The 26,028-nt window shown below is 39.8% G+C and overlaps 1 protein-coding gene across 4 annotated transcripts in view; it reads left to right on the plus strand.

Annotated features, from left to right (window-relative positions):
* Positions 1–1,041: 1,041 nt before the first annotated feature.
* Positions 1,042–26,028, plus strand: part of LOC127634198 (myosin phosphatase Rho-interacting protein-like) — a 75,694-nt gene continuing 50,707 nt past the window's right edge. For 3 of the 4 annotated variants that reach the window (XM_052113646.1, XM_052113644.1, XM_052113645.1), the window contains exons 1-3: positions 1,042–1,902; positions 15,177–15,254; positions 20,106–20,171. In XM_052113646.1, the coding sequence (XP_051969606.1) occupies positions 1,771–1,902; positions 15,177–15,254; positions 20,106–20,171 (276 nt within the window). In that variant the 5' untranslated portion in view covers positions 1,042–1,770. The remainder of the gene's footprint in view (positions 1,903–15,176; positions 15,255–20,105; positions 20,172–26,028) is intronic. The other variant, XM_052113647.1, reaches the window with a different exon arrangement.

Consider the following 26,028-nt stretch of genomic DNA (forward strand, 5'->3'; position numbering starts at 1 on the left):
CTTATTTATAAATATGTATATATTTCATAATATTTCAATCGTAAAATATCTTGTATATTTATAAAATATTTTTATCTATTATAATTTTTTCACGTTTTTCATGTATAATTATAAATATTGAATTGAAGAGGGTTATATTTATAAGATATATATTTTATATTAAGTGTACAGTTATTGTTTGTACAAATAAAAAATAATCACAAATAATGTATTGTATACCTTTAATATTAAACATATTATTATTTTAAAATAATAATATTTCAATTGTAAAATACATTTATATTATATTATTATATTTGAGTGTTTTTTGTATATTTTATAATATATAATAAATATTTGATTGAAGAGGGATATATTTCTAAAATATATATTTTACATTTAATAGTGTATTTTTAATATTTGAACAAAAAAGATTTTAGAATAATCATAATGTATTGTATATCTTTAATATTAGACATTTTCTTGTTTTTAAAAATTAAAATATATTTTCATAATATTTAAATTGTAAAATATGTTTTACATTTATTATATATTTATCCTAAATTGTTATATATTACATTTTCGTGTGTTTTTCATATATTTTATAATATATATTAAATGATAAACATTATATGGGATGTATTTATAAAATATATATTTTATATTGATAAACATATTGAGCATTAAAACCTCAACGTGGCGCTGGAGAGCCGCTCAGGTGGGATTGGTCACAATCTGGGGGCGTTACAAGGATAGTTATCCATGATCATAACGCATGATTTATTTCGTGTTGTCGATTTTTCTTTTATATCTAGATAAAAAAAATATATTATGTACAATATTTAAATAAGTATACATGCTGCCTTTTAGTTTGAAAAAGTTCAGTTTACGCCGTGCACTGTCCACCTACCTTGATTCTGTATGTCTGATCTTGTTCTGATTGGACTTTGACAGCTCATGGTAGGCGTGGCTAATTCATCTGATTGGTTATCGTTTTTGTCAGTCATAGCGTGCCCCGCCTCCTTAATTCCTCCGTGTGTGTAATATGTATTAATGTGTGTTTGTGAGCGCACACGGACCCGTGTGATCAGCTGTGACCGTGGGAAACGAACCCAGACGTGCAAAAATCCGCATTTGGGCTGGAAACCGTCAAGAAAAGCAACATTAAACCACATCATGGAGTTTAAGGATTCTTGTCGTCACGCATCGCTCAAAGGTTCACCGGAAGCTGTGAGCTAGTATAAAGTAAACGGCTTCTCTTGAGCGCTGTTTACTTTGCGTGTTTTTTTTACAAGTTTGCCATATTACCCTGGAACTCGTACTGTAACGCATCAGCGCGCGTCCGTGTGCCTGCGGGGGAGCGGGGACGCGCACGAACTGAAGCCCCCCGACAGAACTCAATCTAGGAGAGCTCGGACCGTCAGCCGAGAACACCCGGGGATGGACGGTCTGGGTCGGGCTGGGCTCTTATTTACACTGGAGTTTTGGCCAAGTAAATCTTGAAAAATAATTTTTAAATAATTATATGTAATTATCAAAGCTGGAGAATAACGCGAAAGCACTTTTGGTGGTAAATTATTAATAATAATAATAATTATATTTATATTATTATTATTAGTATCTTACCCTACGAGTGGGTCCTGTTAGTATAGGTGTAAATAATTATTTCTCCGAGTTTGTGATGAGGCGAACCGGAGGTCGGACTGCAGCACGCGGGGGAGGACTCTCCGGTGGAATTATTGCGCAGCTTTTAAAATAACGGGAAAACGGATCACGGACTGAGACGCACACATGGCACAGAGTATGTCTGCGAAAGAAAACGCCTGCCGCAAATTCCAGGCCAATATTTTCAACAAAAGTAAATGCCAGAACTGCTTTAAAGCGCGAGAGGCTCACCTGCTCACAGATGAAGACGTCACACAGGTAATGTCGCTAAAATGACTAAGAAGTACCAAACCGCGTAAAAAAAATACTCTAATAGTGAAGTAACATAGTAATACCGCGGTATTTGTGTACATTTACCGCTGTAGAACCATGTTGGCGTGTTGCTTATTGGTCTGTCTAGACTGTAGGTAGACTGCTGCTATTTCATGTTATGTCAGCCTACAAGAAATACCATTTTATTGCCATGCTTTTGGACATGCCACTCTGGCAAAGCCATGTTTTTTTTTATCCATGATATTCTTTGAAGTATCCTGGAGGACCATGTAAATACCTGGTACATTTTGACATTCATAGGACATCTCAAAATGGCTAATTTTACCTGAATTCACTCTGTCAAAGTACTACAGTATTACTGTACCATGGAGATGTCACATTACTTTTTGAACAAGTAGGGAACAGGTTTGTAACTAATAACATTAGTAGTTATTAGTCCAGTAGTTCTGAACTTGTTGTAAGTTTACTGTTTAGTAGCTTTGGATAATAGTGTTAGCTTTATTACTAATTAGCAATTAATGGTGCAGTTTGATGATGGCGTCAGATAAATTACTATTTAGTAACTAGTAGTAATTGTGCATTAGGTTAATGTGGTCTAAATTTGTGGTGTGAACCCTAATGTTGTCATTACTGGAAAACTCAAGTTGCCTTAATTACACAGTAATTGACATGCCAAGTTGTGGGCTCATAACTCAAAATAAACGTATTTTATTTAAAAATCCATAGACTTTTAATTGTTAAGTTGCGTTCACATTGCCAGCGACATGCATCGACAAAACAACCTCATCTCATTAATTTTTAATGAGAGGTGGCGACCGTTGGTGATCGGATGTGGGTGTGTCCAGCGATGCGACAAAGTTGAGAAATGTTTAACTTTATGCAAATGAAGAGCAACTTTCGGGAGCGACAGCCAATAGGAGAGAAGACGGTAGAGCTCACGTGATCCGAATATTTTAATAATAATATTTATTGTAAATAAATGGTGCTGTTTAGACTCTCCATACACACCACTAGCGACCTAACCGCCAGCCACTGGCGACATGCAGCGACAAAGTAGCTGGCAGTGTGAACGCAGCTTTAATAACTAAAACTAATCTGAGTTAAGTCTACTTGTATCTAGCTACCATTTTTCCTCCCAATTTGGAATGCCCAATTCCCACTACTTAGTAGGTCCTCGTGGTGGCGCGGTTACTCACCTCAATCCGGGTGGCGGAGGACAAGGCTCAGTTGCCTCCGCTTCTGAGACCGTCAATCCGCGCATCTTATCAGGTGACTTGTTGTGCATGACACCGCAGAGACCCGCAGCTTTTGGAGGCTCATGCTACTCTCCACGATCTACACACAACTCGCCACACGCCCCTAATCGCTACCACGAGGGGTTACTCCATGTGACTCTACCCTCCCTAGCAACCGGGCCAATTTGGGTGCTTAGGAGACCAGGCTGGAGTCACTCAGCACACCTCGTGAACTCACGAAACTCCAGGGGTGGTAGTCAGCGTCAATGCTCACTGAGCCACCCAGGCCCACTGCATCTAGCTACCTTAAATATTTAAGTTCATTCTATATGAATACAAAGTTAAGTGAACTTTAGGTTACTCGCGAGTGAGGTATCTCACTATGGGTAACGCCTCGGGCGTGGCCAATTCTGGAAGCGCACATAACACCCAGGCAGTTAACAGACCAGTCACAGCAGTGACGAGGGGGTCCGACCTCCCTATATAAACCACTGTCATGGGTGCCTACGTCATTCTCCGCATATCTCTTCTCCGTGCAACTGCAAGGAGGGAAGTGTGGCGAGATAACTCACTACTGGTATCAGGGAACCCGGGTTACATGAGTAACCTAAAGTTCTCTTTCTCATTTGGTATCTCACTATGGGATATAGCCAACTCCCGTATTGCATATATGCTGTCCAAAGCAGACCGTCAACCGACTTGTAGTGTCCAATGTACACCCACCCAATCAATTTGCAAAGGATGGATTGGGGGGACAAAATATCACATCTGTGCTTCACTGTGTTATTGTTGACATGTCTGTGTATTATTATTATTATTATTATTATTTTTAACACATTGGCTTATTGACTACCTACACCAAGGACTGAATGAGCCAATGACGGCTCTGTGAGATCCAGTCTATAAAATTGGACAAAAGTGTGAGGCGATGCCAAACTCGCAGATGCACAAATGTCCTTGACTGAAATGCCTTTAAGCAGCACCCATGAGGTAGCCATGCCTCTGGTAGAAGGAGCTCTCAAGCCCTCTGGAGGTCACAGCCCCAGACTATTATAACTTAATATAAAAGCCTCTACTACCCAATGAGACCGGCACTGTCGCAATATGGGTCTGTCCTTACAAGAATCAGCCCAAGAAACAAAAAGCGGATTACTCTTCCTCTATGCCTTTGTTCTTTCCATGTACAAACGTAGAGTTTGACCTGGACACAAGCAGTGTATCCGCTCATCCTCTGGTGAGGAAATAGGCGGCAGGTAAAAAGTTAGCAAATCCACCGGCTTACAGCTGAGCGCAGAGTCGCTCACCTTACTCGCAAAGGCTGGATTATTTTTAAGAGACACTCTCGATAAATCCATAGCAAAGCGCATACAAGAGTGATGAACTGACAAAGCATGTGGTTCACTAACCCGCTTTCCAGTTGTTAGTGTCAATAATAAAGCTGCCTTTAGCGAAAGCAGCTTTAATTTTTTACTTTCAACTGGCTCAAATGGAGGCTGAGATTGCGTGCTCAGGACCACGGACAGATCCCATGATGGAACCAGTGGTTTTGACACCCTGTTCAAACGTCTTGCGCCCCTCATAAACCTGAAAATAAGCGGTTGTTGACCCATTGTATTCAAGTCTATTCCCACATGGCAGCGAGATGAATCGTGATGGTAGAAAAAGCCCTGCCTTTCTTTAAAAGATCCTGCAGAAAACACAAAAAATGCCACAATGTGTCTGTGTGGACACCACTGCTCAATCACATCTACGGCAGCTCGCCTGTATTTCTCCCATGGCTGACTCACCACTTGAGGGTGAAGTCTCCATTCTCCGTAAAGAGGATTCCCACTTGACCGCAAATCCACCTCCATATTCATCACTCCTGGAACACACGTCACCCGTAATGAGAGAGAGCACCACTCCACACAATCAGTTTTTGTGCCAGACTGTGTAGCCGCTGTGAATAAATGCCCCCCTGTCTATGTATGCCACTGTTGTCGCGTTCTCTGATCTGACTTGGACATTGTGGCCTTGAAGGAACTGTACAAAGTGCTTCAACGCTAGAAACACTGTCAGTAACTCCAGAAAGTTTATGTGTGCGCTCTTTAGTGATGCGGGCCAAACCCCCTTCACTATTCTGCCTTTGCGCACGCGCCCCAACCTTTGAGTTACGCATCTGTCGTCACCACTTTCCTCAGAGAGACCGCCCCAAAGGGGTTCCCCTGTGAAGGATAGTAGGGATTCTCCAGTGATGTAAAGCGAGCATCCCGTCTGACATCACTCTTATTCTGCGCTGCAATCCAATGCTGAAACCGTCTCATTCGCAGTGTCCCAATGGAATGACCGAAACCGTCGAGGCCATCAGACCCAATAGGCGTAGATGCATCCTGAATGAGACTTTGAAAAAGGGACAAATAACTGCGAATTGATCCGATGCGTTCCTTTGACAGAAACGCTCGATACTCATTGAGTTCAATCTGAGACCCAGATTAATTATTTCCTGTGAGGGCATCAGACATCTCTGCGTCTCATTTGTTTTGAGGCAAATCCAGAATGGGACGGAGACCTTCTCCTCTCTTGGGGATGATGAAATACCTGGAGTAAAGGCCCTGACGGCTGTCCTCCAGCAGTACAAACCTTATTGCTCTTTTGCTCCGCAAATTGGCTATTTCCTCCTTGTAAATCTGAGCTGACTCCCCTGCCGCTGTTGACATTAACACACTGTTGAACAGAGGTGGTTTTACAGCGAATTGCAGCCAATAACCCAGTTTTATCGTAGATAAAACCCAGGGATGAACTGTGCATGCGCGCCAACTTTCTGCATGAACAGAGAGGGGCTCACTGATGGTTCTGGGGATTACAGCTCCGAGTACAGTATTATTTTGATTTTATTTGTCCCACTGCCAAAAGGAGATTTAAATAGAAATGTTGTCACATACATGGTTTTTAAGCAAACTTTCCTCTTTTCTGACCCTATGGGTGGATAGGAGAGATGCCCGTCTCTTCTTGTTACTCTTAGGGTTAGACGGACAATGTTTGGCTGCCGCCGTGGCGAAAGGAGCCTTGCTTACTGTGGCTGTTTCGGCTGTGCCCCTCCCTGCCCTGACTGCTTGTTATCCCCAGAGCCTCCATTTTGTGCACATCCAGCGTAGAGTAACCTTTAACAGGCACTCTGTGTGGAAAAAGGCTTGTCCCGAAACTGATGCATCTCCACGATGTACACTGGGACGGCTGGAATAAATTGCTTTACCGGGGCAGCACAAGATGGCAGCCGTTTGCCTTTGTACAGATCCCTCTCTGTACCTTGGCCAGTCTGCTGTGATGGCCAGTCGATGGAGAGCTCCTTGCAGTTGGGGCAGGGGGTCTTTCTTTGCTGGCGGCGGAGAAAAATAGGGAAATCTCGGTACGAAACGGGAACAATGCAGGCAACACTCAGGATTGGTGAGTGTGGCCTGTGCATGCCTGAACCCCAGACAGGCGAAACCGAGCGGGTGGGAAATCTTCAGCGAGATTATAGAACCACAAGCGCATGGACCGGAGGGATCCATCCCCTTTGCTCCTCTGCTCGGTGACCTCGCAGTCGCCATGACAGAACCCGAAGTAAACAATATAATACAGCAGAAAATATATTCACTTTGACATTGAATTTACTCGCAAAAAGAACAGCTGCGTTCTGCGACGTACCTGAACAGCATGCCCGATGACGTACCAGAGTCCCGCTGAGGATGGCTTCCAAAGATCTTCACGGGGAAGAGAACGAGAATGAATGAAGTAGGCACCTATGACAGTGGTTTATATTGGGAGGTGTGACTCCCTCATTACTGCTGTGATTTGGTCTGTCAGCTGACAGACTGGGTGTTATTGGTGCTGTCCAGGATTGGCCACGCCCAAGGCATGACCCATACTGAGATACCGAACGAATGTTAGAAAAAGAACTTAATCACACAAGTTTTGAGATGCCATTAATAAATCAATAAATCACGTTAACGTTTTCTTTGTTGGCTACACATGCAGAACAAGCTGGGAATGTGATAAATTCCTGAATTAATTAACCCTCCTATTGCGTTCAGAATCTACATATACCTTTTGCGTTCGCTGGTCAATTTTGACCCGGTGGAATTCAAGCTTATAAATCATTCATAACCCGATGCTTAAAGTATATTGTATGTTATTAATAGGTTTTTAACTGTTCATACATGTAAAAAGATTTATATTTTTAGCATGTTAACTGACAAATATAAAAGTTATCAATTAATACGCCAAATTGTTTTAAATAATAAAATCGAGAAATTCTTTGTCATTTCAAAATACACATTATCGACAGCAAAACCTGTGTGATGTGAAGACTTTAACCAACATTTCTGTGAAATTTATGTGGTATGTATAAATTATTATCTACAGGACCTCTCCAGGGTCACAAATAACAAAAAAACTGGAACGCAATAGGAGGGTTAATTGCTATTTTAATCACAAATAAATCAAGACTAGTTGCATAAATGGTCAATTTCTCATTAACCGTCTTTTAAAGCATAAAATCATTGAAAAATGTTAATAAATTATACACAGAAGCGAGCAATGGACATCTCTGATTGGTTTCAATGAACAAACGCTGCAAAAACATAAACTATGTTTAATAAAAACAAAAATAGAAAATTTTGTAGCATCATGAGAAGACCTACATAGACGGTTTTAATTAACATTTTTACGATTACTTAATTGTTGCAGCTGTAATTTAAATCTCAATTAGCCTATTTATGTGTATTAATTGTGCAGCTGTATTGGGCTTTTGGTGTTTATTAGGGTAGTTTTGGGAAATTAAGTTTAGTAGTCCAAAAATAAGACCCCAGAAGCGCTAAACTTGATCAAGATGCCTAACTTCAGGTTAATCTTGGAGCACTAAACCTGAAATAAGAGTACTCTGGTTAAACATGTCTTCTAAATGATTAATTAATGCTGTAGTTTTGGTGTAGTTTCACCAGTCCTAGTGCCGTGACACAAGATTCATCCCATATCAGAACCTCTCTATTTTGGGACCCTGATTCCCGTTCCAGAACTCTGTTACTGTAAGGCTGCCCGCAGCGCAGGGGGTTTTCCACAACAGTCCAACTGTATCCTTAGAAAATGACCACAGCTAGTTCTCGAATAGACGACTGAGGTGACGTGGCCTCAGTTTCCCATCTGTCTCACTGTGTTGGTTGGATTGTTATCAAAGAATGCAATGATTAGACAAAGAAAGGCAGAATATTTGGATGAAATATGCACTTTGAGTTAAGAAAATACTCCAGACTTAAATATTTATTACTGGTCATTAAACTGTATTTGGTATTATGTAGGCCTATATATTGTAATATATGGTTGTTACTATAAGAGTGCTGCACCTGTAAGACATATTGTTATTTTGGCACTCATATATGTTTTTGGAGTTTAATGCAAGGAATTGGAACTTGCACTTGAAAATGTAGGAAAACTTTTCTGTGGAGTTTTGAATGCGTAGATTCCATACGGAACTATCTGACAGTTTGTGTCATCAAGTTATAAAATCTTTAATTTCCCACTGCGGAGCATGAGAGCAGGCAGGTTATTAATAAGAGGGATATTAAATGAGAAGCAAGAGCAGCTGGTCAGATCAGACTAGTGTTTTATCCAGAAGCACATGATAAAGTTTTGTGACCCTTGCGATGTCAAAAGTACCGGTACTTCTGTACGAAGTCGAGACTAACGTAAAAAATATGTAGCGATACCAGTGTTTCTGCAATACTGGTAGTACTGAGCACTGACTCTATCTGGTACCAGCACTCAATATGACTGACACACGACTGCTTTAAAATGCTCATTTTGAGCGTGTGGTCTGACTCCTTTTACACTGAAATGGGCAAGTTATCCAATCAAAATCGTGACATGTCCTAGTGTGATTTATTAAACCACTAAAGGCTGCTTTATTAGTGTGGATGAGCTGCATACTTTAAATGAATGTATAAATCCAACCGCTCATACACTGGATACTCGACTGAATCTTTCGCGTTGTATGAGATGACCGCGCAGAGCACTAATCCACAATAAACCACGCAGCACACGTAAACTATACATTTATATGATTAAATCACAGCATTTTTGCTTTAATCTCAACTTTATTTTTATAGTATTTATATAAAACAACAGAGTTGACCAAAGTGCTTCGCAGTAATAAAATTTAAAACATAACATTTCAAAATGACCGCATACACAAACACCAGTAATCCAAGGAGCCGTTTACGCGACAAAGTTTTCAACTAAAAATGGAAAACCTTTTATGCGTTTTGGCTGTTCTTTTACACGACAACTGTGTTTTGGGGCCTGAAAACGCAAACTTTTGAAAACGGGTTTCAAAGTGCATGTTTTTGACAACGATGCCGTTATCTTCTGCGTGTAAACATACAAAAATGCGAATTTGTGAATACGATGACGTCATGCGCACGCGTATTACGCGTTCAGTCTATAGGCATGCACGCGAGACATTCAAAACTACAATGGCAGACTACAGGACTGTTTCAGCTTGGCTGTTATGTGAGCTTTGGAAATCGACTCTTTCTCGTGCGGGATATTCTGTGTCCCGTACTTTTGCTTGTTGGATAGTGGGCTAAAAATGCCTCCAAGATGTCTGAATACTTCCCATTCCACATTTCCCGGTCATTTAGCTGCTTTATAGTATAATAAAGCAACCTCGTCGTACTTCCAGACAAAATTGCTCGATGCTTTCGCCATCATGCTTATGTACGCAGGCACATAGTGTTTCTTTACAAAGTGACATCACTAACTACTGGCCTGGCATGCATAATACAGCGTTTTTAGTCGTTTTCGCGGATCCGTGTGAACGGGGATCGTTTTGACAATGTTGTCGTCTGTCCGCAAATCTTTTCAAAAACGTTTCAGTTTTTAGTACATCGTTGTCGTGTAAACGTACCCTAAAACACACAATGCAAACACTCAAAAACTGTATCCTACATTTAATTTGTCAGACTCAAAGGACCGTGTTGCAAACCGTTTATCCAGAAAAGTGAAGCTTACGGCAAAAAACACACTTCATAATAAAAGCACGATTCAAAATAAAAGCTAGATGCCTGAAATTTAATAAATTGTGACAGAATGTAATATTCACTGTAATAATAATAATGACTATATCACAAATATATCACATTAATAAGACATGTTTAAAAGTTCTATTTTCACTTCTGTTTAAAGTTTTAAGAATTAATTGATTAGACACCTTATTGATGATGAAATTAAATTAAAATTTAAAATGTGGAAGTCTGGGGAAAAGTCTGTGAGATCTGAAGCCGCCAGTGTCCCGATATGGCGCTGACGTCTTGGGACTTGAGTCTGCGCAGTTGCGATTTCGGGACCAGACCTGCGCAGTAGTGAGCAGGAAGTAAAGCCGCAAAATCAAGGCCCCGCCCTCACTGAACCAATCGCAAGCACACGCCCCTGCACTTTTGATTTATGACGGTGTGAAATAATTAATTATAGAAATTTAGATATTAAATTTAAAGCTCCAATCTCCTCAGTCCTCCGAAGATCCCGAAAAAAAGTCAGTTGTTGCTTCGGTGACTACTTCGCTCAGAGAACCTGTCAATCACAGCTGTCAATCATGATGTCACAGCACCGTTTTTATAGCATCAAATAACTAAAAACAAACTTATTTTGAAAACAAACACTTGAAATGACATCAACGTGATAGAAACGACAGTAAATGACAGAAACTAGCTTTGGAAAAAAGATATGTGAAGTGTAATTGAATTGTTTAGTTGGTCTCACGTCCCGTTGACATAACATGGGGAGGCGGGGTTTATGACCTATACTAGGACCAGCCACCGGGGGGCGATCGAGACGTTCTGGCTTCACTTTTGAGGGCTTGTGCGGCACACTTGGATAAAAATCACGGATTCAATTTACTGTTCAACCAAAATCCCGCAACGGAAAACCTTCGTCCTGTGACGGGACAGAGCACGGAGCTCGCGTAATGATTCAGGAGCCCTCTTTCTGTCAGACATCAATATACCCTTCTCTCTCTCTCTCTCTCTCTCTGTAGTTGGTCAGGTTTTTCCGAGTTGTTCATTCCACACATATTTATGTCCATTCTTTTGTCATACCATTAGTATCCCCCCTCCTCCTAGACACACACGCTGTTATTAAAGAAAAGGGGGTGGCTTTAAAAATAAACAGAACAGACTTTAACCATTGAAGAGGAAAATCTGGCCTACATTACTGTCTCTCTCTCTATCCCGCTCCGTCCATTATCAGTTGTACAGACAATGATTTCCCACAGCATAAACTCGCTCCCATTAGGAAAAGATCAGGAGAAATGTGGATTTTACTCCAAAGTCGTCTTGATCCCGTTTGTGATACGAGGAGAATTACATTTTTCCTCTGCTTCATTTTCACTTTTCTCTCAAACTTTTCCACGGGCCATCGTTCAGGTTGTCAAACCAACATTCCTTTAACCAGATGATAAACTGGCAGCGCACTCATACGCATTCAGTCTTGGCTGGCTTATTTTGCTCTCGCATGCTTTTTCTGCAGCTCTCTTAAGTTTCTCTAATATTGCAAATCCGTTTCTCTGCACTCTGCGTGGAGTGGTGGTGGCGTAGTGGGCTGTAGCACATAACTGATGATCAGAAGGTTGCTGGTTCGATCCCCACAGCCACCATCATTGTGTCCTTGAGCAAGGCACTTAACTCCAGGTTGCTCCGGGGGGGATTGTCCCTGTAATAAGGGCTCTGTAAGTCTCTTTGGGTAAAAGCGTCTGCCAAATGCATAAATGTAAAAGACGAAGAGGCTTTAAGAGTCCAATATAAATAAAATCAAATATGGAGTTTTTAACTCTTCAATACAGACTGTCAACTTTAAATGGCCATTTTTAAGGTAACTGATGAGTTTTGACTTTTACTTGAGATATTTCACACAAAAATTTAAATTGTCATTACTTACCTTCACGCTGTTGCAAACCTTTATGACTTTGTATCAGTGGATATCCAATGGAAATATTAGGGAGTTTCAGTCACCATTCACTTACATTGAATGAACAACAAGATGCAATGACAGTGAATGGTGACTGAGACTAAACGTTTTGCTTAACATCGTCAGAGAAAAATACATACGGACTCAAGGGTGAGCAGTGATGGCAGACATTTCATTTTTAAATGAACTGCCCTTTAACTACCTGTTAAAGTATTTTTATTTTATTATTTTTTCCCCCTTTTTATCCCAATTTGGAATGCCCAATTCCCAATGCGCTTTTTAGTCCTTGTGGTGGCGTAGTTCTCGCCTCAGTCCGGGTGGCGGAGGACGAATCCCAGGAGACCGTCAACCCGTGCATCTTATCACGTGGCTTGTTGCGTGTGTTGCCACGGAGACATAGCATGTGTGGAGGCTTCACGCCATCTACCGCGGCATCCACGCACAATTCACCGCACGCCCCACCGAGAGCAAACCACATTATAGTGACCACAAGGAGGTTACCCCATGCGACTCTACCCTCCCTAGCAACCAGACCAATTTGGTTGCTTAGGAGACCTGACTGGAGTCACTCAGCACGCCCTGAGATTCGATCTAGCAAACTCTAGGGGTGTTAGGTAGCCAGCGCCTTTACCACTAGGCTACCCAGGCCCCCCCTGTTAAAGGCTTTATTAAAGGTATCTGCCAAGACAAAATATATAAATGTTATTCAGCCGTGCCATATTACATTTTTGTTGAGAATGACAACGAGGCTGTGAGGGGATAGACGTACAGTCTCTTCAATGGGCCGTACTGCAGTTTAAAGTGTTTTTGTATCGTTCCGCAGACAAAACATTGGAAAAATGTCTTTTCAAGGACACAAAACTCCAGACAACATGAGTTGTGGAAAATCAGATGGGATATTGGAGCTTTTTACAGCTTTATACCATGCATGCCATTGAAGCGATGGTAAGTCTATCCCGCACAGCTCCATTCCCATTAAAAATCAAACATGGCGCTGCTGTGAATAAGGTCTAGAGACCAATCCTCTTATTTACTAAAATGTCAGCACATGCACCGTAAGTGATGGCAGAAAGCCCACTGACTGTTGTGTTAGATTTGACAGATTAAACGAAAGTATGACACACAACCATCATAAATACAAACATATTCTTAGCGATACAATTATTATAATGATATTAGTTAATAACAAGCATGTAATCATGTCAGCTCTGTTTGATGGCTTGAAGCCACAGCAGTCAACGAGAGCCCTGAGTCATTTCTCAACAACGTAATCCAATAAAAGTTTATTTTGCCACAACTTCCGTGTTTGACCTAAGCGGTGACATTGCCAAAGCATTGGTCTAATGCGTCATGTCTTGCTGGAAAACAAGTGACTAAAGAGAAGGGTCACAATATAGGCTACGTGCATTCATAATGAATTAATTTAGAGTTTTAATGTTGTATTATCTTCTTTAAAAAGAGGAAACTCATAAATGCACAATGGAATATAAAAATCATGTCCAGAGACATCCAAGTAGTCTCAGTTGTTTTGTATTTACCAGGTAATGGATTATTTAATGTGTTTTTTATTATTATTGCGAAAGTGGTCTTAAGAGCCTTAAAAAATCGTAAGTCTTAAATTTCATTCCATCGAACCTGCAGAAACCCTGTTTATAGTATAATAGTTATCATGATAATTATTATTATACAATAATATATTTCTATAATAATGTCTTAATATTATTGTTATTGCAATAATATAATAGTCAAGTTGACTGGGTTTTAAAAAAGTGATGAAGTGTGAACTGACCCTTTCACAAATTGGACCTTTTTTTTTTTAACAAAGCAGACAGATCCAATGTGATTGTGATCGCAGCCCCACCCCATCGGTTTCACAGTTTTATTTATTTATTTAATTTGGTGCTTTTTAGAGGACTCAAGTGTGAACAGTATTTCTGGCAGTAAAGCATGGGCAAAATGTTTATCAAAATAATCGTAATTCGATATTTTTTGTCCAAACCGTTCAGCCGTAACACAGACTTTGTTGCGTTACAATGTTCTACAGTGCTCTAGAATAACGGGGGAATTAAATTAAAATATTTTAACCAATAAAGATGGTTCTAATTGATCAGCAAGACCGATATATCGGTCTACCTCCAATTGAAATATACCCAAATGGATTTGAATTAAACTTGGATACGTAAGATATCGTGATGTATCACATTATATTGAATCGTGACGTGTATTGCAACACGTATGAAGAGGTGCCCAGTCCTATTATTTACATTAGGCCCTATTATTATTATTATTATTATTATTAGTCCTATTATTTACATCCACATTTATGCAGAGGATGGTATTGAGTTTTTTGGGCACTTCTCGTTGGCACGTTGACTTAAATGTGAAGTGCTGATTTTTTAAAAAAATTATATGATAATAGTAACGTTAACCCAAAAAACATTTTGTAAGAAGTTTATCATCATTCTGTCAAACAAAAAGTGCTGAGTGACTCCAGTCAGGCTTCCTAAGCAACCAAATTGGCCCGGTTGCTAGGGAGGGTAGAGTCACATGGGGTAACTTCCACGTGGTCGCTATAATGTGGTTCTCGCTCTCGGTGGGTCGCGTGGTGAGTTGTGCATGGATGACACTGAGAATAGCGTGAAGCCTCCACACGCTACGTCTCCGCGGTAACGCGCTCAACAAGCCGCGTGATAAGATGCACGGATTGACGGTCTCAGACTGAATAGTCGTTAGTTGCTGCCCTAGCTGCAGTAAGTTAGGCCACGTTCACGTTAATCAATTTTTTTGTTTCCTACCATCAATGTTTTCCAAATTATGCTGTAATGGAGATAAACAGCGCTCTGAGATGTATAAATGTAGTTAATTCAATGCTTTTTCCATCCAAAGCAGGTGAGTGACGTGGCCTTACTTATTTTTGCAATTCTGTTTGGTGCCGCTAGTGGTGCAAAAGCATTTCTATGTGTGCCTTTCTTTATCACTGTCATGATTCAGTCATTATTATTCATTGATTTGTTGGTTTATAATATATATATGTGTGTTTTCATTCAGGCGAAACCCATCTATGGTGGATGGCTGCTCCTGGCACCTGAAGGAACCAACTTTGACAATCCTCTACACAGATCACGGGTTTGTACATTTCAATTGCTGCTCGGCTCTTTAAAGTAGGGATGCACTGATCTGATACCTGGATACCGGCTCCGATACTGAAGCTTTTAGATGGATGGGATATCGGACAGACGAGCCCGATCCAAATCCGATACTGTGTGTTAGTCATGTTCATCACTGTCAAGCTCAAAAAATGACATACACTCACCTAAAGGATTATTAGGAACACCATACTAATACTGTGTTTGACCCCTTTTCGCCTTCAGAACTGCCTTAATTCTACGTGGCATTGATTCAACAAGGTGCTGAAAGCATTCTCTAGAAATGTTGGCCCATATTGATAGGATAGCATCTTGCAGTTGATGGAGATTTGTGGGATGCACATCCAGGGCACGAAGCTCCCGTTCAACCACATCCCAAAGATGCTCTATTGGGTTGAGATCTGGTGACTGTGGGGGCCATTTTAGTACAGTGAACTCATTGTCATGTTCAAGAAACCAATTTGAAATGATTCGAGCTTTGTGACATGGTGCATTATCCTGCTGGAAGTAGCCATCAGAGGATGGGTACATGGTGGCCATAAAGGGATGGACATGGTCAGAAACAATGCTCAGGTAGGCCGTGGCATTTAAACGATGCCCAATTGGCACTAAGGGGCCTAAAGTGTGCCCAGAAAACATCCCCCACACCATTACACCACCACCACCAGCCTGCACAGTGGTAACAAGGCATGATGGATCCATGTTCTCATTCTGTTTACGCCAAATTCTGACTCTACCATCTGAATGTCTCAACAGAAATCGAGACTTATCAGACCAGGCAACATTTTTCCAGTCTTCAACTGTCCAATTTTGGTGAGCTCTTGCAAATTGTAGCCTCTTTTTCCTATTTGTAGTGGAGATGAGTGGTACCCGGTGGGGTCTTCTGCTGTTGTAGCCCATCCGCCTCAAGGTTGTGCGTGTTGTGGCTTCACAAATGCTTTGCTGCATACCTCGGTTGTAACGAGTGGTTATTTCAGGCAAAGTTGCTCTTCTATCAGCTTGAATCAGTCGGCCCATTCTCCTCTGACCTCTAGCATCAACAAGGCATTTTCACCCACAGGACTGCCGCATACTGGATGTTTTTCCCTTTTCACACCATTCTTTGTAAACCCTAGAAATGGTTGTGCGTGAAAATCCCAGTAACTGAGCAGATTGTGAAATACTCAGACCGCCCGCCTGGCACCAACAACCATGCCACGCTCAAAATTGCTTAAATCACCTTTCTTTCCCATTCTGACATTCAGTTTGGTGTTCAGGAGATTGTCTTGACCAGGACCACACCCCTAAATGCATTGAAGCAACTGCCATGTGATTGGTTGATTAGATAATTGCATTAATGATAAATTGTACAGGTGTTCCTAATAATCCTTTAGGTGAGTGTAAAAGAACCATAAAAACACCATTAAAGTTCACATGACTCGTGCATTTTATTCAACGCCATTTGAAGACGTGTGATAGCTCTGTGAATCACAAAAAGCTGTGTTTAAGTAAATATTAAGAACATATAAAGTATGCCCAGCGCCAGCCTGTTATTGAATGGTGCTGCTCTGTTGACACTAACTCACGCACAGGCTGGTGATGCACTCGTGGCTATTTTTGAGACTGCACAGCGGTGCGCAATATTTGAGCGCTACTCAAGAACAGCATCTCAGATGCTCAATAGTTCGGTTCACTTATAATATGCATTTAGAACGGCACCAGAGGAGCATTTGACCAGGATTTGAATAATAAGCGAATTAAACTACTGTGAACTAGCCCACAAACGGACACTTACAGGACGTCCTGGAGAGTTCAGAATGTCAAAATAAAAGCGTGAGGGTTTAAAAAGTGCACAATTTAAATATATTACTGTTAAAAGTCAATAATAATATTAATAACAATTTATTATTATTATTATTATGGTCATCATTAGTATTTGTTTACAATTTGTAACGATATTTAAGTTGAACGGGTTCCCAAAAATAACTGTGAATGAAAAGTGGGCTGATGTCTTGCAACTAAATTGAATAAAAAAGAGATCTGATTCATTTAAAGTCCAGATGCAACTTTAAACATTTTTGCAAAAATAAACACTGGTTTCTTTTCTACTGAAGACTTGAAGACTGGAATTCCTGTTAATGTTGCTGCTGCATTATCCAGTACACTAGTGAACAATAAAGTGTCTTAATAATCGATACATTTATATTGAAATAATGTGTCGTTAGAGGTTTGGGTTTCTTTACATATTAAAGAGTTCCACACAATAATGTAAAGATATTCTAAACTGATTATGCAAAAAACAATAACACTGGTATCGGCTTGGGATCGGCATTGCATTCACCGGAAGAGAAAGTGGTATCGGTGCATCTATCGGTAGGCTGTTCCAAAGTTTGGGAGCTGCTACTGCAAATGCCCGATCGCCCCTAGACTTTAACTTTGATTTTGGAACCACCAAAAGTCTTTGATCGGCGGACCCGAGAGCTCTCACTGGGTGGTGATCGATCAACTGGCCAGAGAGATATGAGCGTGTTAAACCGTTTCTAGACTTAACCAATATGAGCACTTTAAAATCAATTCTATAGAGAACAAGCAACCAATGCAAAGATGGTAAAATAGGTGTAATATGTTCCCGCTTTCGAGCCCCTGTTAAAACTCTAGCAGCCCCGTTTTGAACCATCTGAAGGCGACCTAAAGAAGAATGGCTAATTCCCAGGTATAGAGAGTTGCAGTAATCAAGCCTAGTGGAAATGAAAACTTACCAAAACACTTCACTGAATATATGAATAAAAATGTATTTTTAGCATCTTCATTTTCATAACGCATCCAAATACTTACTCCAAACCATGGACACTTTAGTTTTGAAAAACGTGTACTAAAGTGATCATTTACTCATCCTCATGTTGTTCCAAATCGGACTTTCTTCCATGGAACAGAAAAGGAGATGTCAGGCAGAATGTCAGCATCAGTCACCATTCACTTTCATTGTATGGAGGAAAAAATGCCATGAAAATGAATGGTGACTGAGACTAACATACTGCTTTGAAAAAAGGGGTTGGAATGACATGGGAATTTCCCTTTTATGGTGAACTTTTCCTTTAAAAACACGGCATTAAAATGTCTCTTCTGCATTGACCATAATGGCAAAAGAATGTTTATAGATCAAAATTGTCCCTCATTTATAGCACATTAGAGATGTTTGTTATTTATACAGAGCAATCATTGATGCTTTTCTGGGCATTTGATGGAGATGCGCAATGTTCTGTTGGTGTGTATGAGCGAGTGGGCAGGGGAGCTGCTGACTCACTCTCGGTCGGTCTCAAGCCGAGTTTGTGAGAATCGGCAGCAGAGGGAGTTTGTGGGATGTTAAACAATTCAACACCAAACAGGAAATCACAGATTGACAAATAAGTTGAAAGATAATAAAAATAATCCAGAGTTACACATTGAACCGCAATATGACTGTGTATGTGTGTGTATGTGTGTGTATGTGTGTGTGTGTGTGTGTATATGTGTGTGTGTGTGTGTGTGTGTGTGTGTGTGTGTGTGTGTGTGTGTGTGTGTGTGTGTGTGTGTGTGTGTGTGTGTGTGTGTGTGTGTGTGTGTGTGTATATATATATATATATATATATGAAATCAATCTGCATGAGAAAAAAAATTATCATAATATGAATAACTTCAATCTTGACCAACACAAAATAGGTATTGTTTTAAAGCTAAAAGATGTACTTTACAATGCATGTGACATTATGACCAAAACTAAACAAGTGCTTTGAAATTTGCAGACAGATCAGAAGTGCTCCATTTTTATCATTTATTAAAAAAAAATTGCACTGCACATTTTATTACAATCATTAAAAACATCAAACTCATCATATATCCATGTGTCATATGTTGCTGGAAAGCTCTCAAAGAGAAGAAAACAACCAGACTATTTGTTTTACTCACAGATAAAATTATAGAGAGAAATAGCTAAGTATATGTCTGACAATTATGTTGGTGTTGCTTATATGCTGCATTTTCGCTTATAACTTCACAAAATTTAAACCATTACTAGTATCATTATTTAGAGGAGATGATTATCTTTCAAACGAGTCCACTCACAAGATAATCAGATGTATAGATCATTAGATAATCCACATGAAGCACAATGTTACATATGACCACCAGGAGATGGTGCCAAATACACGACACAGACTCAATGATGACTCAAATGACACAGAATGAAACTCGCTCTGTGAAATCTCATGACTAAAATCATGTCTGCATGCTATGCAAACCTTTAGTCATTGTTGTGTTTGCATGTGTAATTAGTTCTTATGTACAATTATTATCTTTTATTTGTTTGGAGAGTCTTTTGTACACTAGGATGAATGATTTGTATCATGCTATAACTTTTGATTGCTTTGTCGTATCAACACAATTTTCTCAGCTATAGTTGACATGATTGGAACAAAACAAAAGCAGTTTATCAGAGCTACCTTATTTACACCTATAGATATATTATGTCAAATAAGAAATGATGCCACGTATGCTGTCGATTTGAGCAGACCGCTGCATTCTGTTCCATTCTTGCGCTGCATGTAGCTTGCAGTCTAATATCGGCCAAGCAGGCACGGTTATTTGCCAAATGCCAATACTCTAAAATGGCGAATGTCAGCCAATTACTTAGCCTGGCCGAGTTCCCTTTATGTAAGCTTATTACAGTATATAAAGCAGTCAGACATCACTATGATGTACTGGAGGCTTTTCTGAGTTCTGTACGTCATAGACTAACAGATGCTGATGTCACTAGATTTTCAAGATCTGGAGCTCGTTCGTTTCACTCATGCAGTGTTGATTTCTTCTTTCGCAGAAATGGCAAAGACGCTTTTTCCTCCTGTACGAGCATGGACTGCTGCGTTATGCACTGGATGACATGGTGAGTGTGTGTGAAATCTTAATACATGCCTGCCATTGTTGTCTCTCTGTCCTCATGTATAAGACCGGCCTTCAGGGTGTTATATATTGTGTGTTGTGTTTGACTCGATGTGCTTCTTTGCATTGGTTTCTAGTCGTTCATCTCTTTCTCTGAGAGGAGGGAACAGTGATAGACAGAAAAAATTAAGCAGTTTGGCTTCATTTGCATTCATGCTGTTTGTGGTTGTTATTAAGCACCACTTGAGCCCACACGTGACCAGGAGCGCCAGGATGTGTTTTTCAACAACATGAACATGAAGTTCTTCATTAATGGATGCAGGAAGCCAGGCAAGGTTTGACCCGGCTCCTGTGATGCTGATCTGCATGCGTACGGTGCTCTATGTGGGCGGGTGAAGCTGTGCTACATCCTTAAAGCTACCCACAATCCATCTGTGCCCACTTCCCTCCCACACTCTGAACAGGGACAAAATGTGTACACTGCTCAAATCTGTCATTCTGTAGATGAGCACACAGAGCGCAGAACGAGTGAGCGAGAAGTGCAAATAAGAATAGTATTTAACAAGGGAGGGGAACGTTTCTCTTGAATATATTGCATGTGTTTTATATGCATGTGTTTTAATATCCAGTCGTGAAGGTTTGGAAGAAAAATTTATGTTGTGTTTTAAATCAAATGTTATGTTTTTTTCTTGGTGGTAGATTCAGTGAATAGCGGTGCAGGAAACTGTTTATTCCTGTTTATTATTTTTTTCCAAATGCTCACAATGACACCTGAAAATGTCTCTAATGCAGATGGTTTTGACAGAGTGTGTTGTTGGCTGCATGTGGGTGTTCATTGTATTGGTCCCGTCAGTAACGAGTGCAGAAGCACCAAAATAATCTCATGAGAGGTGAAGATGTCTGGCGTCGACTGGACGCTCTCTCGGAGTGTGTAGAAAACGCAAGAACACATTCTGAGCATCTTACGGTGTTCATAGCTACACTTCATCATGAGTGTCCATAATGGCTGCTCAATACAATATAGAATGCAGAATAGTGCCTGTCAAGAACATGTACGGGTGTTCACCCCAAATTTACCCCAAAATCCAAAGACCATTAAAAAGCAGTGATGTTTTGGGCAAAGACATTGAAGTCCATTTTTAGAAACATTATGTAACACTTGGTGTATATATAATATAAGCTTATGGACAAATACTCTCAGAAGACTAAGTTCAAATAAGGAGGCGGCGGCGAACACACTCGTGTGGAGGCTTCACGCTATTCTCCGCGGCATCCATGCACAACACGCCACGCGCCCCACTGAGAGCGAGAACCACATTATAGTGACCACGAGGAGGTTACCCCATGTGACTCTACCCTCCCTAGCAACCAGGCCAATTTGGTTGCTAAGGAGACCTGGCAGGAGTTACTCGGCACACCCTGGATTCAAAGTCCGGACTCTAGGGAAGGTAGCCAGCGTTGAGCTACCCAGATGCCCCTAAAGAACCTTTTTAAACCCACAAAATGAATTTCATATGATAGACATTCACTTGGTTGTACATGTACCTTAAAGGAAAATATACAAATGAATGTAAATCCACTCTGAAACAAAGCAAACCTGCATCTTCAACTGTTCGAATACTCGTGATTTTGTCTCTTCAAAGACAGCAAATCAGTCTACATCAGTCCGTATATAATTTTGTGAATATTGGCACCTCGGTGGTCCTTGAATGAAACCACTTCAAGTGAAGGGATACAAACAAAAATGCTCCGTTTTTATCCTACCGGTCAAAGAACACAAATCAGTGTCCGTCTCTGTCGCACTGTCTTCGGGTGGCTCGCCAGTCCAAACCCCACTCGGATTAGCGTGAAGATCTGGGACAATTCCCAATCCATGGACGCATCAATGCAGCAGAACAGCTTCATCCAGATCACAACGCTTCAACAGCAATAGAACGACGAACACAGACGAAAAAAACCTGACCTTAAGTCCATATAGAATTATCAGCATTTAACATTCAATACTCTTCAATACGACTCTTCTTCGAATAAGGAGTGGTGGTGGTGGCGTAGTGGGCTAAAGCGCTGAACTGGTTATCAGAAGGTTGCTGGTTCGATCCCCACAGCCACCACCATTGTGTCCTTGAGTAAGGCAATTAACTCCAGGTTGCTCCGGGGGTCCCTGTAATAAGTGCACTGTAAGACACTTTGGATAAAAGCGTCTCCCATATGCATAAATGTAATTCTTTAAAAAAAAAAAATCAAATAAAGGACATCTTATTATAACACACGTCTTTGTGCAATTATTTCATTATCTAGATCGCAGGTGAACATGTTAACAGACATGATGCACTTTATCGCACATGGCCGATTGCATGACTTGCACTGCTAGCAAAAAACCACATAACATTCGTCTCCACCTTTAGTTTTCATCATCAATGTTACAGCGAGTCATTAATAAACCTCAATTCCCTCTAAATTAATTTCTTATTATGCCTTTAGATTGAATTAAGCAATAAAATGATGAAATGACACTATTTGTCACATACACATTAGAAGGACGTGTTCCTTGGACACAGGAATTCCAGATGATACACGTTGGTAAATTGTCTGTTTTTAGTTAGTTAGTTCACCCAAAAAATTATAGTTTATAAAGTTATAAATATGGATATTTTCCGCTTCGCTTCAGAAGGTCTTTATTAACCCCCTGGAGCCGTATGGGTTACTTTAATGATGGATGGATGTGCTATTTTGGGCTTCAAAATCTAAGGTACCATTCACTCCCATTATAAAGCTTGGAAGAGCAGGATATTTTTAATATAACTCTGATTGTGTTTGGCTGAAAGATGAAAGTCATATACAGCTAGGATGGCTTGAGGGTGAGTAAATTATGGGATTATTTTCATTTAGGGGTGAGTTAACTTTTTAACACTGCTTAAATGCTAAATATCTGCTTTTCATGTCATTTTCATGCATCTTTTAAACAAAATATATATGATTTCAGTCTTTCTCTAACAAAATGATCATCTAAATCATCAATATATATTTCTTAAAGTTACCATTCCACATCGATGTCTCTTTGTTTTCTCTCATCTGTTGATCGATCGCTGGAAAGTTCAATTCTTTTTAAATTTGTCAGTATTTCACATTATCACTTTGTTACAATCTTGCCCTTTTATATTCTCTTTTATTCTCATTCTCTACCAGCCTCCGGTAACCTGGGTTACAATTAAGATATTTTTCATTGTGGCTTCATTTTCATGACAATTAAAGGAATATTCCGGGTTCAATACCAGTTAAGCCTAATCGACAGAATTTGTGGCATTTCCACAAACATTTATTTCAACTCGTCCTTCCTTTTCTTTAAAAAAGGCAATAATCTGTGTTACAGTGAGGCACTTACAATGGAAGTCAATGGGGCCAAAATGTAAACGTTAAAATACTGTTTCAAAAGTATAGACACAAGATGGAACAAATACGATGTGATAAAATTGCTTACTAACCTTTTTGTTATAAAATTATACATTTCTGCATTTAAACCCTCCAAAAATTGGCTCCATTCACTTCCATTGTAAGTGCCTCACTGTAACTTATATTTGAGTTTTTTTTAAAAGAGGAACGAGTCGAAATACATTTTTGTGGTTATCAATATTATGCCACAAATGCTGTCGATTGAGATTAACTTGTATTGAACCCAAAATATACCTTTTAAGCTCATTTCCCCTCAAAATTCTTAATATGGGAGAAAGTCCTCTTACTGTATTTTGCAAAATACATTTGTAATAATATAATTTATAATAAAATGTAAAATTTTTATAATATTTATACACCATGATAAGATTGGTTGGATTGCCCTTTATTATATTTTTAATTTAAAAAAAATAATTGTACTACAATAATTTAACAGTATTTAGAATCCAATGAGACGTTGATGATAATAAAATAATTTTAAAAACGCCATATGTCCAAATGTCCAGACTCATTACCGTAATTACATTTTTTATAATAATAACTTTTTCTGAACACAAAAGGAGAAATTGTGAATAATGTTGTGCTCTGTGATGTCATACAATGGCAGTTTATGGTGACACATCTTCAAGCTTCAGAAGAACACAAAAGTATCATTCAGAAGTCTAATTAATTATTCATGAGACTCATGATTGGTGCGTGGATGCCACTGAGAATAGAGTGAAGTCTCCACATGTGCTACGTCTCCGCGGTAACGCGCTCAACAAGCCACTTGATAAGATCCGCGGGTTGACTATCTCAGACGCGGAGGCAACGGAGATTCATCCGCCACCCGGATTGAGGCGAGTCACTACACCACCATGAGTACATAGTGCATTGGGAATTTTATTAATTTAATTAATACAATTTTAAGCATTTGTATAACATTGATTTAAATCAAATTTGGAGGTTTGCGAGTATACTCCTAAAAGTTGACAAAATTAATTTTTGGCACATAAACGTTTCATATTTTCCTGGAAAACAGACTAAAAATATTGGCATTCCTGTTTCAATAGGTAATACATGAACATATGAAAGAAATGGCATTTGCAATGCATTAACCTCCATAATGTGACGTTTTTCCGAGAGAGAAAGCGTGCTAAATGCAGTTGACCGAACTGAACTGAACTATTAGTTGTTGATGCATTTGACTATTTTTCCAATCTGTCTGTCTCGACCGTAGTTGCTCCCACCAGGCCTGCTGTCAAAAATGCTGTCTAGATAGGCAGCTCACTAGTTTTATTTAAAAGTAATACATTGAGAACTGATGTTTGAAAGGAATTTCGTTTCAGAAGTTGTTCGTAATTTATTTCCCTACTTTATATTCCCAAGTTGATGCTCAAGACCCTCGTTTTCATTTTGCGTTCTCTCGTTCTTCTCACTCCCTCCTCTGCGGTCCGCCCCCATTGGTCTTCATCCACTGAGAGAAAGCAAAAGAGAGAGATTAAGAGAAGTGTAGGAGGAAAGAACAGGATGAGAGGAAGATTAGAAGACAAGCCTGGGTGCTATTTTCAGACCAGTTGCATCTGCACAAGTGTGTACGAATGCAGTGTGTGTGTGTGTGTGTGTGTGTGTGTGTGTGTGTGTGTGTTGTTGTGATTTTAGAGGTCTAGTTATTGACCATACACATGCTGCACAATGCATGACCTCAGTGACCCCACTCCGTATGGGCCCCTGCGGTTGACCTGTGAGCCGGTCAAGGGTTAACGCTGTGGGCATCAGACTGGCAGAGTTGAGTATGCCAAACACAGGTTCAGCAGTCTCTTTGTGTCGTGTGAAACGCTCCGTCAGTCGGGCAGAGTTCCCAGAGGCGCCTCTCTGCTGACAGAACGGGTTTTAAATGAACGTTATTGCAATGTTTCCAGTACATTAGCATATTACTTCTTGTAGTTTATGGCGCATCTATATAACTATATTCTCTTAAAACAATGCTGTATTTCATCAAACTATAACGGTAATTAACTCTTAAGGTAGCTTCTTAAATCGCTTTATAGGGCTGCGCAGCTCAATTTTATTCAAGTTTTTTTCTCATGTTAAAGAATGAAGTGCACAAAAAAAAGGTGACTGAATAAAAACGGGGGGGAAAAAAACAAATAATGACACAAATAGACACAAAGAAATAACCAAAAAATAAAAGTTGTGTTTTTGTTTGTACTCTCCTTCAGGCTGATTAGAAATCGTTTTGGTCAAGTTTCTTCAGGTTTTAAACGGGGCTATTGATTTTATGCATTAATTTTGTGTGATTAATTATATAAAAATGAACGCAATTAATCATGTCCCTGGACCGTAAGGAATAGTCCTCCTATCGGAGCAATTCAGGCTTGAAGTACCACCTGTTTTCTCTGGGGGGGCAATAATCGAAGATCCTGCTGTAT

The sequence above is a fragment of the Xyrauchen texanus genome, chromosome 41, assembly GCF_025860055.1.
Source record: "Xyrauchen texanus isolate HMW12.3.18 chromosome 41, RBS_HiC_50CHRs, whole genome shotgun sequence".
Classification (NCBI taxonomy): Eukaryota; Metazoa; Chordata; class Actinopteri; order Cypriniformes; family Catostomidae; genus Xyrauchen; species Xyrauchen texanus.